General features: G+C 38.5%; 1 protein-coding gene across 2 annotated transcripts in view; it reads right to left on the bottom strand.

Annotated features, from left to right (window-relative positions):
• The window catches only part of PTPN20 (protein tyrosine phosphatase non-receptor type 20), a 69,708-nt gene that overhangs the window by 6,386 nt on the left and 43,565 nt on the right, over positions 1 to 19,757 (bottom strand). Inside the window, exons 6-7 of one of the 2 annotated variants that reach the window (XM_007962648.3) lie at positions 11,516 to 11,850; positions 8,509 to 8,724 (exon numbers count right to left, since the gene is read on the bottom strand). The exons of the other annotated variant lie outside the window; for it this stretch is intronic. Coding sequence (XP_007960839.1) covers positions 8,509 to 8,724; positions 11,516 to 11,850 — 551 coding nt within the window. The remainder of the gene's footprint in view (positions 1 to 8,508; positions 8,725 to 11,515; positions 11,851 to 19,757) is intronic. 2 annotated transcript variants of the gene reach the window in all.

Raw genomic sequence — 19,757 nt, 5'->3', positions numbered from 1 at the left:
CAATATCCCAGAAATCAAGTATGAGAAGAAGACAGTTCCTGGATCCACAGAGATGGGGAAAAAACTCTAAGTAGGCAGTAAGAGAACTGGGTTTCCACATCTGCAATGCCATTCCTCCAACTTGCCCAGCACCAAGTGTGCAAAAGATCTCCACCTGATTCATGCTTTCTACTAGAAAAGGTGACAACCAGGTTTCCCACCATCTGGGTTACCTGGCAGGAAACCTGTCCTTATCTCAACTCACAGGAAGCACTACATGTGCCTGAAGAAAGAAATATCCTGAGAACAGTCAGAGACAAACAGGTGAGGTGGGACTACCATCCCCTGCCCTTGAAACTCTGGTCTGTAACTCAGCTTGGAGATGCCAAACCAGAGTGGTTGTTTAGTAGCACCACATTGCAAAAGGTATGTTGCACAGGACCCCTGGGCATGGATCTCAAGCCACCTTTCCCACACTGCCATGATATCCCCTTTGAGACTTTGCCTAATTGGGATGAGCAGTTCTCTTATTGTTTACTGGAGCCAAGACACACTTGGTCGTAAGGTGACATCTAGTGCCAAAGAAAAGGCAGCAACTTAGCACCCCGCACCCCCCCCCACCCACACACAAAAAAATTCCACAGGTAAATTACAAAGAATCTATAAGCAAATGTATTCAATAAAAAACAAAAATAAGCCAGACAGAGAACACCAGAATAAATAACTAATCCTTCATTCAAAGACATCAATACAAGATATATACTTCTTGTACATCCACAAGAAACTGCAGCCAACAGAAAACCATGACCTCCCCAAATGGATAAAGCAGGAACAAGTGACTGACCCTAATGAGATGGCCATATGAGAGCTCCTTGATCAAGAATTCAAACTAGTATTAATAGCTTTGAGGAAATTCAGAAATCTCCAAGGTAACAGAAAACCAATTCAAAAATTTATTAGACAAATTTAACAAAGAGATTGAAATAATTTAAAAATCAAATAGAAATCTTGGAGCTCAGAAATATATTAGCTGAACTGAAAAATTCATTACAGCCTCACAATAATAGAATGAATTAAGCAGAGGAAAGAATCAGTGAGTTTGAAAACAGGCTATTTGAAAATACGGTCATAGGTGAAAAAGGAATAAAAAAGAATAAAGATCATCACCAGACATAGACAATTACCTCAAAAGACCAAATCCAAAAATTACTGGTGTTCAAGAGGGAATTGAACAAGAGCAAGGGGTAGAAAGTTTATTCAAAGAAATAATAACAAAACTTTCCAAAATGCAACAGATATAAATATTCAGGTATAAGAGCGTCAGAGAACACCAAACAGATTCAACCCGAATAAGGCCACATCAAAGTATATAATAATAAACTCTCAAAGCTCAAGGATAAAGACAGGATCCTAAAAAGTAGCAGGAGAAAAGAAGCAATTAACATATAAAAGAGTTCCAATGGAATCAACCCAAATGTCCATCAGTGACAGATTGGATTAAGAAAATGTGGCACATATACACCATGGAATACTATGCAGCCATAAAAAAGGATGAGTTTGTGTCCTTTGTAGGGACATGGATGCAGCTGGAAACCATCATTCTTAGCAAACTATCACAAGAACAGAAAACCAAACACCGCATGTTCTCACTCGTAGGTGGGAACTGAACAATGAGATCACTTGGACTCGGGAAGGGGAACATCACACACCGGGGCCTATCATGGGGAAGGGGGAGGGGGGAGGGATTGCATTGGGAGTTATACCTGATGTAAATGACGAGTTGATGGGTGCAGCACACCAACATGGCACAAGTATACATATGTAGCAAACCTGCACGTTGTGCACATGTACCCTACAACTTGAAGTTTAATAATAATAAATAAATTAAAAAATAAAATAAAATAAAATAAAAGAGTTCCAATTCATCTGACAATTGACTCTCAATAGAAATCATATACGCCAGGAGAAAGTGGGATAAATTTTCAAAGCGTTGAAAGAAAAACAAAAAAACCTGCTATCCAAGAATACTGTATTCAGCAAAGGTACTTTCAAATATGAAGGAGTGACAAAGTATTTTTCAGATAAACAAAATCTGAGGATTCACCACCACCAGACCTGACTTACAAGAAATGCTAAAGCGAGTTCTTCAGAAGGAAAATTAAAAAAAAAATACAAAAAAAACACATACACATTCAAAAAGAAAACTTTTCAAGGCATAAAATCCACTGGTAACATTAACAACACGGACAAAGCCAGAATACTCTATTACTGTAATGATGGTGTGCAATCCATGCCTAACTCTGGTATGAAGCTGAAAGACAAATTCATGAAAAGCCATAATAGCTATAGAAACCTATTAAGAGAAAGGTAATATAAAAATACATAAATTTAGATAATAAGCAGTTGAAATGTGGTGGGGATGGAGTTAAAGCATAGAGAATTTTTTAAAATTTTTTTCTTTGTTTCTATTCTTTACTTTGTGATCTAAGATAAGTTGCCACTTCTTTAGAATAGCTTCTTGAGAACCAGTCAAGGCAAAAAGAACTGGGAAGTCCCCACAGATGTCTGCTGGGCAGAAAACCCTAGGCTATGGGTGCCACATCAGCCGTACACCCACAGCAACATCGCCCTGCCTGGAGATCTCACACCCTTGACCTACTGCATCAACAAACCATCTGTAGACCTACTGCACAATTAGCTCTGACTGCCAAGCACAGAGGACCAGCAGGCCTCCAGCGTGCTGTGGATCTTTTGGTGACCTAATCTTTGGCTCAGGCTGCCCCAAGGGCGGAGAGAGCACAGGCTGCCAGGGTCCCCCTTGGGGTTAAAGAGATGTGGGCATGGTGCCAGTGACTGGAGGGGGCTCCCCTAAGGCCTGGAAATGGACCTGGCAGGGGATCATCGCTACCCCTTCCTACCCCCACTGCTGCAAATACGCTGAAATATAAAAGAGTTGTGTGGCTAAGAGTCTATTTGCCGACCGTTACTCTCAAGCACCATCTACTGGATTGAAGCCTAAATTACAACATCCAAAACTCTTCCAGTATACACTGCCTGTGAAATCCAGCGCCAGAATCTAGCTACAAGTATTAATAAATATTCCATTCAGAGCGTTGGCCCTCTGAAAGCACTCAGAAATAAAGCCAATTGACTATACTCAGCTTACGCTACAGTCAAATCCTCAAGTGATATAAAGAATATAAAAACAAAAAGCCTCATCAAAATGATAACAAATTCAACATGATAAAAGAACACCTGCCCTCTCAGAAGAGAAAGGTTTAGTGCAAGAACTTTGGCAATTCAAAAAATCAGTGCCTCCTTATCTCCAAATAATTGTACTAGCTCGCTAGAAATTGTTCTTAACTAAATTGAGATGGTTGAAATGACAAACAAAGAGCTCAGAATCTGGGTGGTAAGGAAGTTTAATAAGATTCAGGAGACAGCTGAAACCTAATCCAAGGAATTCAGTAAAATGATCCAAGAGTTAAAAAGCTGACAAAGCCATTTTAAGAAACAAACAAACTGACCTTCTGGAATTGAAAAATTCACTACAGAAATTTCATAATACAGTTGGAAGCATTAAGAACAGAATAGACCAAGATGAGGAAAGAATCTCAGAGCTCAAAGATTGGTCCTTCAAATCAATTCAGACAGACAAAAATAAACAAAAAAGAATTTTGGGCTGGGCATGGTGGCTCATGCCTATGATCCCAGCACTTTGGGAGGCTGAGGCGGGAGGATCACTTGGGGCCAGAGTTCAAGACTTGCCTGGCGAACACGGTGAAACCCCATCTCTACTAAAAATACAAAAACTAGCAAGGCATGGTGGCATGCGCCTGTAGCCCCAGTTACTCAGGAGGCTGAGGCACAAAAATTGCTTGAACCTGAGAGGTGGAGGATGTAGTGATCTGAGATAACGCCACTGCACTCCAAACTGGGCGACAGGCAAGACTCTGTCTCAAAAAAAATAAATAAATAAAAATTGAAAATGAACAAAACCTCCAAGAAATAAGAGATTGTGTAAAGAGACCAAACCTATGACTCACTGTCATTTCTGAAAGAGAAGAAGAGTAAACAACTTGGAAAACATATTTGAAAATATAGTGCACAAAACTTTTCCCAGTCTCACTAGAGAAGTCAATAGACAAATTTAAGAAATTCAGCAAAGTCCTGCGAGATACCATACAAAATGATCATCCTCAGGACATATAGTTAACAGATTCACCAAGGTCAATGCCAAAGAAAAAATCTTAAAGACAGCTAGAGAGAAAGGTCAGTTTACTTACAAAGGGAATCCCATCAGGCTAGGAGTAGACCTATCAGCAGAAACTTACAAGTGAGAAGAAATTGTGGACCTATTTTCAGCATCATTAAATAAAAGAAACTCCAAACAATAATTTGATATTCTGCCAAACTAAGCTTCATAAGCAGAGGAGAAATAAAATCCTTTTCAGACAAGCAAAGTTAAGGAAATTCATGAGTACCAGACCAGTCTTACAAGAAGCCCTTAAGGAAGTGCTAAACGTGGAAATGAAAGAACAGTACCGGGCACCACAAAAACACAAGTACATGGCCCACAGATACTATAAAGCAAATACACAATCACGTCTACAAAGCATCCAGCTAACAACATGATGGCAGCATCAAAATCTCACATATTGATATAAACCTTGAAGGCAAATGGTCTAAATATCCCACTTAAAAGGCTTAGGATGGCAAATTGGATTTAAAAAACAAGGCCCAACCATCTTCTGTCTTCAAGAGACCCATCTCACATGTAAGAACACCCACAGGTTCAAACTAAAGGGATGGAGAAAGATCTATAATGCAAATGGAAAACAAAAAGAAAGCAGGAGTCACTATTCTTATATCAGATAAAACAGACTTTGAACCAACAATGATCTAAAAGGACAAAGAAGGGCATTACACAATGACAAAGGGAACAATTCAAAAAGAAGACTTAACTATCTTAAATATACACACAGCTAACATTGGAGCACCCAGATTCTTAAAACAAGTTCCTCCGGACCTAGGAAAAGACTTAGTCCACACAATAATATTGGGAGCCTTCAACACCCAATTGACAGGATTAGAGAGATCATCAAAGCAAAAAATTAATAAAGAAATTCTGGACTTAAATTCAACACTTGACCAATTGGACTCAATAGACATCTATAGACTAGTCCACTCCAAAATCATAGGATATACAGTCTTCTTATCTGTACATGGAATATACTCTAAGAACGACTATATGCTCAACCATGAAGCAAATCTGAAAAAATTTAAAAACACTGAAATCATCTCAAGCATACTCTCAGACCATAGTATAATAAAAATAGAAATTACTACCAAGAAGATCTCCCAAAACTATGCAATTACTTGGAAATTAAACAACTTGCTCCTAAGTGACTTTTGGGTAAACAAATGAATTCAGAAATCAAAAAAATTATTTGAAATTAATGAAAACAGAGACAAAACAAATCAAAAATTTTGGGATGCAGCTAAAGCAGTGCTCGGAGTAAAGTCTATAGTGCTAAATGTCTACATCAAAGAAGTTAGGAAGATCTTAAATGAACAATCTGATGTCACACCTAGAGAAACTAGAAAAAAGAATGAATCAATCCAACTAGCAGAAGAAAACAAATAATCAAAATCAGAGGAGAACTGAATGAAATTAAGATGCAAAAATGCATACAAAAGATCAACAAAACAATTTTTTTTTTTTTTTTTTTTTTTTGAGACGGAGTCTCGCTCTGTCTCCCAGGCTGGAGTGCAGTGGCACAATCTCGGCTCACTGCAACCTCTACCTCTTGGGTTCAAGCAATTCTCCTGTCTCAGCTTCCCGAGTAGCTGGGACTGCAGGTGCACACCACCACACCTGGCTAATTTTTGTATTTTTAGTAGAGACAGGGTTTTGCCACATTGGTCAGACTGGTCTCGAACTCCTGACCTCAGGTGATCCATCTGCCTCAGTCTCCCAAAGTGCTGGGATCACAGGCATGAGCCACCATGCCTGGTCTGTTTTTTGAAAGAATAAACAAAATTGATAGACTGCTAGCTAAACAACAAAAGAGAAAATCTAAGCACAATCAGAAATGACAAAGATGACATTACAACTAATCCCATAGAAATATAAAAGATTCTCAGAGATCATTATAAATATCTCTGCACACAAAAATTAGAAAGTCTAGAGGAAATGAGTAAATTCCTGAAAACACACATCCTCCCAAGATTGAACCAGGAAGAAATTGAAAACCTAAACAGACCAATAATGAATTCCAAAAGTGAAACAGTAATAAAAATCCTACCAACCAAAAAAAGTCCTGGACCAGATGGATTCATAGCTAAATTCTACCACAAGTACAAAGAAGAACTGGTACCAATCCTACTGAAATGATTCCAAAAAATTCAAGGAGGAGGGACTCCTCCCTAACTCATTCTATGAAGCCATTATCATCTTGATACCAAAATCTGGCAGAGACACAATGAAAAAAAAGTTCAAGCCAATATCCCTGATGAACATAGATGCAAAAAAAAAATCTTCAACAAAATACTAGCAAAACAAATGTAACAGCACATCAAAAAGATAATGCACTATGATCAAGTGGGATTTATCCCCAGAATGCAAGTATAATTTGACATATGCAAATCAATAAATGTGATACATCACATCAACAGAATGAATGACAAAAACCATATGAGAATCTTAATAGATGTAGAAGAAACATTTCATAAAATTCAACATGCTTTAATGATTAAAAAAACAAAAACTCTCAACAAATGAGGCATAGAAGGAACATATCTAAACACAATAAAGACCATATATGACAAACACACAGCTAACATCATACTGAATGGGGAAAAGCTCAAAGCCTTTCTTCTAAGAACTGGAAAACAAGTCAAGAATGCCCAGTTTTACCATTCTTATTCAGCATAATGTTGGATATCCTAGCCATTGCAATTAGTCAAGAGAAAGAAATAAGGGGCATCCAAATTGGAAAAAGGAAATTAAATTGTCCCTCTTTGCATGTGACATGACTATATATTCACATATTCATATATATACACACACACACATATATACACATACATATCCCCCAAAACTAATGACTCTACCAAAACACTTAGAACTAATAAACTAATTCAGTAAAGTTGCAGGATACAAAGTCGACATACAAAAATCAGTGATATTTCTAGATGCCAATAATGAACTAGCTGAGAGAAAATAAAGAAGGTGATCTTATTTACAATAGCTATAAAAAAAAAAAAAAACCCTAGGATAAATTTAAGCAAAAAAAGTAAAAGACTTCTATGAGGAAAACTATGAAACACTGGTGAAAATCCTATGCTAATGGATTGGAAAAGGGAACACCATGCAGCCATAAAAAAGAGTGACATCCTGTCATTTGCAGCAACATGGATAAGTCTGGAGAACATTGTATTAAGCAAAACAAGGCAGGCACAGAAAGATAAATACTGTATGTTCTCATTTATATATGAGAGCTAAAAAATCGAGCTCATGGAAGTCGAGAGTAGAACTGTGGGTATTAAAGATGATAAGGTAAGGTTGGCTAACAAATACAAAATTACAGCTAGATAGGAGGAATGAGCTCTGGTGTTCTGCATCACTGTAGGGCAAATATGGTTGACTGTAATTTATTGTATATATTCAAAAAGTTAGGAGAGAAGATTTTTGGTGTTCACAACACAAAGAAATGATAAATGTTTGAGGTGATGGATACGTTAACTACCTTGATCTGATCACTACACATTGTATACAGATACCTAAATACACTCTCTCTACCCCACAAATATGTACAATTATTACATGTCAACTAAAAATAAAAGGAAAAACAACACAGATGGAATCTATTTTAACAAATAAAACGAGAATAAAAATAATAATAAAGGAAATATTGTAATCATCACATGTCTGGTTCCTGTGTCTATCTCTTAGCTGGTTGCAAATTAAAAAAGAAAAGTAAAGGATTGTGAATTATTGACTCAAACTCAATTATATTATTATGTTCATTTTGCAAATGAGAAAACTAGGTTTGAGAGAGGTTGAGCAATTTACCCAAAGTCACCAAAATCTAAACTATGTGGCAAAACAGGCAGTCGAACAGGGACCCCTCATTCACTCGGAAGTCTACATTTTTTCTCACATTCTTATGTGCTTGTCACTTATATTCATTAAAAACAGGCACACTCTATCAACATTCTCTAGTAAGTCTAAACACCCTGTGTAAGATACAGGGAAGGAAAAGGAAATGGAACTCACATTTTCTGTATATCTATTATGTTCCAGACACTGTCCTAAGCCATTATTTACATTACACACTTTAATTTTCACAAACACCCCCAGGAACCTGCAGCAAGTTCAGTGAGAATCAGGTATCGAAAGCTCATGTGCTTTTGATTTACTAAGTTGCTTTTGAAGACCAAATATTAGTCTTCCAAATGATCAGGCTGTTAAATGTAGTGTGTTTACCAACAGCATCAGGGTATCTGCTTGATTCACACACTTACTGAACAGTTCTTTACGATGGCACAGAACACGACATCCACACATAGGAACACCCCTGTCCGGCCTATGCCAGCACTGCAGTGAACAACCATGGGTCCCGTAAGGTGGCTCTTCCTTGCATAACGAACATATTTTATGAAGCTATCTGCTGAGGCAGGAGTGCCATGGTCTGGCCACTTGGTGAACTGCAACTGTTTTACAGAGTGACCAGTTCCTGTCTGTTAGAGAAAGAAACAGAGCGAGAAAGATATTTATTGATTTCTTATATTTGAGAGACCTCCCGCCAACTTCTAATATTTAAATGATAATAATAATGGTTACATGGTATTACCTTGGTATTATATAGAACTTTCAAAAAATACTCAAACCTCTTTTTGATGTTTATAAGAATTCTGGAAGTTGCTAGGAATAGAGGTTTTCTCCATTTTACAAAGGAGAGCACAGTAACAACAATAAAAATACCAGTACTAACAGGTAACAAAAGTTAAGCACTTGCTATGTGGCAGGTACTATGCTAGGGGCTTCACATGAATTCTCTCCTTCAATCTTCACATCAATCATGTGAGGTAGGCACCATTTTATCTCCATTTTACAGATGAAAATGTAAGGATGAGGGGGACGAGAGATGTATGCTAGGTCAGAAGGTTCACACATTTAGAGCTGGAACTGTAATGTAGGTGTCTTGAATTCTAATCTAGCATCATTCTTCTGTACCGTGAGGCTGCAGGAAAACCAAGATTTCAAAATGCTTAGAGTGAGAGATGGACTGTCATGTTAGGAATAAGACCAAAAGGCAATGTATTTTAGTTTAGAAATGACATATGAAATTCAATTAAGACATATAGGTGTCTGACAAGAGAGGCGCCAATCTCTTCCAGCGATGAAGACAGGGTAGTCAATGACCATGAGAGTAGACTGTGGGTCCCACTATTGTGCTGAGCCCCCTTGAAGCGGAGTCATGAAACTCTTCCCAGTATTGTCAGATAAAGCACTTTGAATTTACCTATATCTCATTCAAAGAGATCATGACCCTTTCCCCAGTGTGGGGCCCTTATTTTACCACACATGGGACCCTAATGGAAGAACTCAAAATGAGTTTCTCACTTCTCCTCTGCTTCTTCTGAATGCACCTCTCTTTTTCCTAAGCTTCCTGAATAAAGATGCTAGTGTTCAGAGCTCTATTCTAATCCACAGTGTCTACTGAAATTTGTGATAGTTAATTTTATGTGTCAACTTGGCTAAGCCCTGGTACCCAGATACTAGGCCAAATATTATTTTGTGTCTCTGTGAAAGTATTTTTTAGGTGCGATTAACATTTAAATTGGTAGAATTTGAGCAAAGCAGGTTATTCTCCATAAAATGGGTTGGCTTCATCTAATCAGCTGAAGGCCTTCACAGAACAAAAACTGATCTCCCATGAGCAAGAAGGAATTCTACTAGCAGATTGCTTTTGGACTCAAACTGCAATTCTTCCCTGGGTCTTCAGCCTACTTTCCCACCCCGCAGATTTGCCAACCCTCCACAATCACTTGAACCAATTCCTTAAAATTAATCTCTCTCTCTGGGTCAGTCCCATAACCCGTACTCAGGAATCTCAATGTTATACTGCTGGGAAAAAACAAAAAAAACAAAACACATAATCACATATTTTGTTGCTGTTACAAATTTATGGGTCAAACCTCAGCATCACTCAGCAACCCTTTTCCTGGTGATTGTGCTCCAATCAACTTTGGTGATGACTCCAAAACTCACCACTCTCTACAAGTTTCCTGTTCAACTCCTATTCCCTTCACTCCTGTTAACACATGTATCACCTACCTGCCAACTGAATCCACTAGAGCAATCTAACTCATTGCTTTCTGCTATAAACCATTCCTTTTCTGTTTTCTAAGTCTATTAGACCGAGAAATACATGAATTATTCTAGACCAGTGCTTCTCAACAGAACTTTTTATACTGAAGCAAATGTCTTAAATATGGCAATATATAGTAGCCACTATCAACATGTGACTAATAAGCCCTAGAAACGTGGCTACTGCAGGTGAGGAACTCAATTTGTTATTTTACATAAATTTAAATAACTTAAATTTAAACAAATATCCACATGTGGTTACTGTATTGAATATATTTTCAACCCCTCCTCTGTCACTTATAAATTATAAGTCATAAGTCAATTATAAGTCTCCCAATTTTATCTGCAAAACACTTGCGTCTGTGCTTTCCACCCCCATGCCAACAGCCGTAGTTGATCATGTCACTTACTAAAATTCTTCAATGTCTCCCAATTATCTTCATAATAAAGTTCATGCTACTTAGCTGAAATTTAAGACATTTCACATTCTAGCTGACCCCTGCTTACTTTTGATAACCTCATCTCATCTTTTATTACTCCCTGGCACTGAACTTTTACATTTCAGAAACACTTAACTACTTACATTTGTCTCTATACACACCTTGTATTATTTTATATTTTGATCATCTACTTTCTCCCTCCATCTTTCTCATTTGGATAATTCTCAAAACAAATGCTACATCCTCCAGTAAACCTTACCCCAAACTCCAAGTAAAGCTAAGTATTTACCTTCTGAGCCCCAAAGTGGCCAAGACATATCTCAACATTATCACTGAACACAGTAAGTTAGGTATCTATCAGTGAGTGTACCGACCTCTTCACTACTCGGTAAGTACTGATAGTGTCTGGCCCAGTGATTAGCATACCTTAAGGACTAAACACATATCTGCCACACTTGGCAGAAGCAGGTATAACCCAGAATCAGACAACTTCAACAGACACTCTCCGTACCCCACCTCTCTTTTCCAATTTGATCTTCTCTACAGAATCTGGTTAAGGAGGAGGAGAAGTGGTGGTGGCTTCTGGTACCAGGGACAAGTAAAAAGTTACTTTAAGAAGTATCGTCGGTCTATTTTCCATCCTACTCCTAACTTCTAGTTCTAAGACATTTGCTTATGTGGTGAAACATATATCTAATACTGATGTTTAAAAACTTACAGACTTCTCCACAACTTGAAACATTCGAATGATGAAATATTGAAGTATCTGGTAGTTCTCCAGGAATACACGGAAGTGTTTCAATTCCAATGGCTTCTTCAGAGAAATGGGCCAGTAAGGGTAGCATTTGATAACTCCACCTTCTATCTCTCTGGTTATCATGGCAATAACATTAGAATTATTTTCCAACACCATTTGCCAAAAGTCATCTATGGTGCTCAGCAGTGGTCCTTGAGTAGCGATATAAAAATACTCTTGTCCACAATTGACTATCCTAATATAACTAGCATTGATGTAGTCCTTGCTTTTTCCAAGAGGAACGCGTGTTGAATCATCTATTACAGAAACAGAAACATCTGGTAGATAAAGGTGGGAGATACATCACACCCAGACTTCACGAAAGGATTTCACACACATAAATCCATATATCTCTCTGACCAATAAAGAAGGTGGCCTAGGAGTTTTTTTTTTCAAAAGGGTTGAGTCCATGAGTTTAAATTCTTTCCTCCCTGAAAACTATTGGCATGACCTAAGAAATATACAATTATGAGAGGTTTATTTTTCAGATCAGTTTTTAATAAACACAGAATGATATCATTACCATCCAGGTACTTTTGGAAATTTCTGCTAGAACTGGCATAGGTAAGATTAAGTCAAGGGAAGTATCCTCTAGTTTGCAACTGAACACAACAGAGAAGAAACTCTCTGTGGGAGTAAATGAATGATATTCTCCTGCAAATCCGTGAAACCTGCAAACCCAGAGCAGCAGGGGCCAGGGGGAAAAAAAATCTAATAGTTGACTGCAGATAAATCCTAGGATTAATGGAATTCCACCAGTGTCCTCCAAACTAGACAGCCATATTTTATGTCCATTCTCAGCCTTCAGCTGGTGATAGGGCATGTTATTCAAAGCAAAGATATTGTGGCAAAAGGATGCTACCAAGGGGATTTGCTCCAAGTAATATGGGACTCATCTAACATGGACTGTTATAACAAATACGAGAGGGAAAACCAACTATTTGGCCTACTAAGCTTCACTGCTCCAGGAGTTCCTTCTTCACCTGACACAGACATCTGAAGCTCTGGTTCCACCACCAGTCCCCACATGAAGAGCACAAACACACACAGAAAAGGAGGCTCTTCTCTGCCATGCAGCTCTCTCACCAATAACCTGTCCTCACTACTCAGAATCACACAGACCATTTATCTAGTAAATATGCTGACAAGACCTAAACAGGCATTTACATAATATCTGGCAGAACTCTTCTCAAATTTTAACATAGTACACAGAAACTTTCCCTTGTAAATATGAACAAGCAGAAAAAACAGCCAGGCGCGGTGGCTCACACCTATAATCCCAGCTACTCACGCGGCTGAGGCAGGAGAATCGCTTGAACCAGGGAGGTGGAGGCTGCAGTGAGCCGAGACCGCTCCACTGTACTCCAGCCTGGGCGACAGAATAAGTGAGACTCCGTTTAAAAAAAAAAATTGCTAGATATATAAAGGTACCCAGTATTTCAAAAAGGGAGCACATTCTAAAAAATCACAACAAATGTTCTCCTTTCTATAAAAGGTGATAACACCTTAAAAACTCCTATTTGTATATTAAATAAAATTCAAGAGAGCATTAATTGTTTAAAACAATACTATATATCTATGTTTACTAACAAATATGTTATATTACTAAATTATAAAGGCAGTAACAATGGCTCTGTAGGGAGATCTTTCATCATATGTATGTACATATATGATGATATATGTCATATAATCATAAGCCTGGCAAGTGTTCATCGCAATGTTAGCAGCAGTTATTACAGTATATAAACAGTATGAGTTACTTCATAGTAAAAAAAGCATGTTTTAAATTTTGAAATGAGATTAAATATGTGAAAATTAAATAATCTAAACTAATAAAAGCTTGATTTCATATAAAAGTCACAATCATTCAACTCAACCTCCTAAAGCAGGAATTGAACAGAAAAACAAATTCATGTTTAAAAAACCAGCTTAAAAAATTTTCCCAGAACTCAGAAAAAAAAATTTTTTAAAACTACAATAATGATTAAAGTGCTAAAAGACATAGCGCATACAAGGGGAATATAAAAAAGGAATTTCAGAAGCAAGCTGTGGAATTCACTACAGAAAGGAAATAATTCAAGTGATCATAGGAAAGCTCCCTAAACAGAAGCGAGAGTACTAATAGAACGCAGTGAAACATGCATACCAGGTTCAAGCAGCATGATACACTACATGTATCACCTTGTCAACTCCAAAACAAACCTTCGAGGGAGGTGCTATTCTATTCATACTTTTAAAATAAAGAATCTGTACAAAGCAACTTGTTCCATATTATGCAACAATCTTCTAGACTCCACAGACTAGGTAAATCTAGACTCTGGCGCAAAATTAATTCCAAACTCTGTTGTCCATCAAGGAAGACCCAAGTTTGCAGACAGAAAGGCCTAAGTGTCAGACAACATTAGTGAACAGAGCCACTAAGACCCCTAGACCAGCAGAGCATAAGGCCACATGAACAGGAAGGAAAAATTATGCTAATGGATGACTAGGGATAATGGCGACTGGTGCCACTCCCATTTCAACCTCTTGATTCTTGAATCCTGGCTATGGTAGAAACAGCATCATATATTGGATGCTGATCTGGGGCATATATAACCTCCTGGAGAACATTACCCCAGCCCCGCAAGGTACTGTCACCTAGCTTTCACTGTAATTGAGTCTTCGAAAGGCCATTTATCCATTCTATCAAGCCAGCTGCTTTGAGAGGATAAGGAATATGGTAACACAGTGGCAGTGAGGCCATTGCCACAAGGTATTTGCCACAAAGTGAGTTCCTTGATTACAGCAATGCTGTATGGAATACCATGATGGTGGATAAGGCATTCTGTAGGTCCACAGATGGTAAATTGGCAGGAGCACTGTGTGCAGGGAAGGCAAATCCATACCCAGAGTTACTGTGTATTCTAGTAAGAAAAAAGCACTGCTCCTTCCATGATGGAAGTGGTCCCAATGTAATCAACCTGCCATCAGCTAGCTGGCTGATCATCCCATGGAATAGTGCCCATCAGGTACTCAGTGTTGGTCTCTGTTGCTGGCAGATTGGACACTCAGTAGTAGCTGTAGCCAGGTCAGCCTTGGTGAGTGGAAGTCCATGTTGCTGAGCTCATACATAACCTCCATCCCTGCCACTAAGGCCACTTTGTTCATGAGACCTATGGGCAATGACACAATGACAGGGGTGGCTGGGGGAATAGTCTAGCTGATATTCATAGAGCAAGTCATTCTATTCACTTGATTATTAAAGTCTTCCTCTGCTGAGATCAACCTTTGGTGAGCATTCACATGGGATACAAATATCTTTGTGTTTGTGCCTATCTAGCAAGGTCTATTCACATGCCTCTTCCCCAGACCTTACTGCCACCAATTTTTCCAATCATGTTCCTTCAAAGTCCCTGACCATCCGGCTAAGTCGTTAAACATAGCCCATGAATCAGTATAGATTTATACCTCTGGCCATTTCTCCAGGCAAAAAAAAGAAAAACCCACCAAGTGCACTACCCAATATTCTCCCCACTGGGAGTACTTCTCTTAACCACTGTCCTTCAGAGATGTCTCAAAAAAGGGGCTGTAGTGCTCTAGCTGTCTTCTGGGTGGTACCTTTATATCATGCAGAACCTTCTGTAGACCACGTCCAAGTCTTCTCTTCTTCTGTCAGCGGATCATAGGGAACTTCTCATGAGGCAATAGGTGCAGGCTGAAGATAGGTAATGTAGCAGGGGTGGGAACAGTGAGCATTTGGGCAGCTTCCTTGTGTAACTTACTTGTGCCTTCAGGATCTGCTCAAGCCCAATCTTGTATCTACCACTTTCATTTGATGGTGGAGTGCTGTTGTGTATGCCCAACTTTATGGCTTGGTGGCCCATGGTTAAACATTCTCTACTTAGTAGTCTATGAAGCAGTCTCTACCAAGGCCCAGTAGCAGGTCAAAAACTGTTTCTCAAAAAGAGAGTCCACAGAGGGTGGCAGGAATTTACTCTAAAATCCTATGTGCCTGCACTGTGACTCATCTAAAGGGGTCTGCTAAAGGTCCAAATAGCACCCTTATCTGCCATGAACACTTCAAGCACCACTGGATCTGCTAGATCATACGGCCCACGTGGCAGAGAGGCTTACATGGCAGACTGAACGTGTTTCAGAGCCTTCTCTTGTTTTGGGTCCCACTCAAAACTAGCAGCTTTTCATATCACTTAGTAAATGGACCAGAGTAGCAAATACAATAAGGAATGTTTCCTCCAAAACACCCAGGTTCACTAGCCATTGTGCCTCTTTTTTGGTTGTAAGAAGAGCCAGATACAATTTATCCTTCACCTTATGATTATCTCAACATGTCCCACACCACTGGAGCCCTAGAAATTTCACTGAAGTAGAAGGCCACTGAATTTTTGTTGTATATATCTCCCACCCTCTGACAGACAATAAGACTAAAGCATTTGCTACTTCTTGTTCACTAGGTCCAATCAGCACAATGTCATCAATGTAATAAACCTCTGTAATATCCTGTGGAACGGAAAGGTGATTGAGATCCCTGACAACTAAATTACAACATAGGGCTGAAGAGTTAATTCACCCCTGAGGCAGGACAGTGAGGGTGTATTGCTAGCCCTGCCAGGCTGAAAGTAAACTACTTTTGGTGTTCTTGATTAATAGGTATAGAGAAAACAAAGCATTTCCCAGATCAATAGCTACTAGCTACACAGCAGGTATGAAGGGATGTGTTGATTTTCTAAGGCAATGAAACTATATCTGGTATAGCAGCTGCAACTGGAGTCAGCATCTGAGGAAGCTTACAATAATCCACTGTCATTCTCCAAATTCCATCTTTTTTCTGTATAGGTCAAACAGGTGAGTTGAATGGGATGTGATAGATATCAACATCACTTCATCCTTAAAGTCCTTGATGGAGGCATTAATATCAGTAATCTCTTCAGGAATGTAGTATTGCTTTTGCTTTTATACTATTTTCCTAAGCAGAATCAGTTCTAGTGGCTTCCATTTGCCCTTTCCTGCCATAATATTCCTCACTCCACAGGTCAGAGAAGCAATGTGAGGATTCTACCAGTTACTGAGTATGTTTATGCCAATTATTCATTCCAGGGCTTGGAAAATAATCACAAGATGGGTTTAGGGACCTACTGAGTCCACTGTGAAATGAACTTGAACTAAAGTTCCATTGAATACCTGACCTCCATAAGCCCCTGCTTTGATTTGTAGACCACAGTGATGTTTCGGTTCTCCTGGAATTGGTGTCAATTCAGAGCCAGTGTCCAGTAGTTTCTGAAAGGTTTGATTATTTTCTTTTTTCCAAATGTGTAGTTGCTCTGGCAAAAGGCTACAGGTCCCTTTGGGGAAGGCTGAAAGATTAACAGTATACATTCTTGGCAGTGTGCCAGGGTCCTCCCATTCATTCAAGGTGTTCTGCGTGTGTAAACTGGCTCAAGTCTGGGATATTATTGACTGGCTGTGATTCTCTGTTCCTATGGTTCAGGTTAGATTTTTGCTCACTTGACCTAGAACTCTTATGCTTACACATATCAAGGAAGAATTTAGTAGACGTCCCATCTAGTTCACTTCTAGGAACACCATGATCAACTAATCAACACCATAGGTCTCTGCAGATCAGACTGTTCTGATTGCTGCTTTGACTCTGCTGTCTATTACCATACCACATTCACCTTACCTTTGGCTATCAAGTGCCACCACCTGGCCCTTATTTCTCTGGGATTCAATTACACCCACTGCATTCAGGTTTCCCAATTCAGTGGCAGCAATTTCCACTGCAATATCTGAGCTACAGAGAAGAACAATCACAGTATTCTTCAAGGATGCTGGGACTCACCTCACAAATATATTTATCACAGTTATGAGAAAAGTACATCCTCTAGACCTCCTGGGGTGGGTGGGCAGGTCTTAAATGATAAACCCAATCTAATGTTCCAATCTCCCTAATCCTTTGGATCCCTTCCTTCACAGTATATAGTATATATCAAGGCAGTTCTGGCATTTTATCTTCATTTAGACTGGGCCACCTTTTGGTCCACTAAATACAACTAACCAAATAAACTGTAAGAGCTCTTTCTAACTCCCCAAGCTACATATTAAGTCCAGAATCTCTTCTTAGAGATTAGAGGTCCCATTTCAATAAATTAAGCCTGATCAAACACTAAGTTCCTTTCACCATTGTCCCACACCCTTAAAATCCTTCCCCACAAATATTTCCCAGATTTCTCTCAGTATAAATTGGAAAAATCATATAGCTCTTTTGTAGTGTAACATACTTCCCCATGGGCCACACTTCGTACCTTACCTTTAAGGGCCTGCTGAGCTAGAAGCAATGAAGGATGGTGGCTGTGAGTCTTGAGAAGAATCAGCAATGTCTTGCAAGGCAACAAACTTAGGGAGGTAATAAATGTTTCCTCAGGTAAAGTAGCATTAATCTCCTCAGATGGGGGTGGCCTGGCTGCTTTTACTGGCAAGGAAGACTCATCAGAGTCAAGGGGTTCAATACACCCAGCTTTATAGGGCTCTTCACATATGTCTCCACTCCAGTTTTCAAGATCCCATTCCTTCTCAGTCAATGCCCTCATTTTAACAGCAGACACCCTAAAAGGGTGGGGATTCAATTTGCACTGTAATTCAGTCATTTTCAGGATGAGATTTTGGCTTTGGTTTTCTATAATCTCAGTTTTGTTGGAATATAAGAGTTTCTTTCAGGGAAGAAAGAGAAACTTTTGCGTTATTTATGTGGCACTTGAGCTGGGAAAATTAATCCCTAAGATCATCCTTTCCTTCTCTACATCAGGAGTAACTAGCCAATCTCATTGTTCTCATGAGAACTCAAAAATGTTCTAAGGTATCAGATACAGACACCCAGAACCTTGCTTCTTCTAAGTGTCTGAATAGGATTACCTAATGGCAATACTTTGCGTATCTCTACTGTTACATTACACTATGAATTATTAATACTCTGTTCACTATTGAAAAGTCATTAATGCTTTTACATCTTATCAGATTAAGGAAGTAATTCATAAAACTCATCCTTAAAACTCTGTTCCTCTAGAATTGCTCTCATTACTAAGTTCTATTACTCTAGATTCTCTAGATAAATAGAATCAATAGACTGTATATATATGGTGAGAAAGATTTAAAGAACTGACTCATGATTGCGGAGACTGGCAAGTCAATATCTGCAGGGCAGGCCAACAGGTTAGAAACCCAGGGAAAAGTTGACATTGTAGTCTTGAGTCCAAAGGCAGTCTGGAGGTAGAATTCCTTCTTCCCCTGGAAATATGAGCCTTTTTTTCTTAATGACTTCAACTGACTGAATGGGGCCCGCTCTCATAATGGAGGTTAATCAGCTTTACTCAAAGTCTGCTAATCTAAATGTTAATTACATCTTTAAAAAATACCTTCACACCAACATCTAGACTAATATTTGACCAAATAGCTGAGTATCATAGCCTAGCCTAGTTGACACATGAAATTAACCATCAAACAAGCTAAAAATTTTAGTAGATGATTTGAAGGAGGAAAGTTTTTTTAAAAACTTAAATTAGTTTCCTATAAGACCAAGTGAAAGAAGAAAATAAGAATAAAAATCAGAGAGATAGAGAAAGTACATGCAAAACTACAGAGGTAGAAGAAATAACAAGAGAAAAAGTTTTACAAGATAGAACCGAGAGACAACCCCACAATTCATAGAAGCCAAAAAAAAAAAAAAAAAAAAAAGAAGGCAAGAGGAGCAATTACTAACTGATGAAATGTATTACAGCTAAAGGAAGATCAATTAAAGGGTTTATTTGTCTAGGTAAGACTGATGGAAATGAAGCACACCTGGTAATATTATTTAATTCCAGGAAGATAGTTAAAGATTTTGAAAAAAAGGAACATATTTCTCACGAAGAAAAGGAGTCATATGAACATTACAGCTCTCATCTAAAACACTGGAAGGAAGAGGACAGTAAAGTAACACTCGGGGGGAAAAAATGAGAAAAAAAAAGAACTAAAATCCAAGATTCCTAAAACCAATAAAAATATTCATTTATCAGGATACAAAAAAAGAAAGAAAGAAAGAAAGAAAGATAAAGGTAGAGTTTGAGACTACATCAACTACCTATACCCATCTCCAATCAAACAGCTAATAGATCAGAATAGTGATTTAAAATTA

The sequence above is a fragment of the Chlorocebus sabaeus genome, chromosome 9 (assembly GCF_047675955.1).
Source record: "Chlorocebus sabaeus isolate Y175 chromosome 9, mChlSab1.0.hap1, whole genome shotgun sequence".
NCBI lineage: Eukaryota > Metazoa > Chordata > Mammalia > Primates > Cercopithecidae > Chlorocebus > Chlorocebus sabaeus.
The sequence above is the reverse complement of the archived record's forward strand: the minus strand, read 5'-3'. Positions and strand labels throughout refer to the sequence as shown.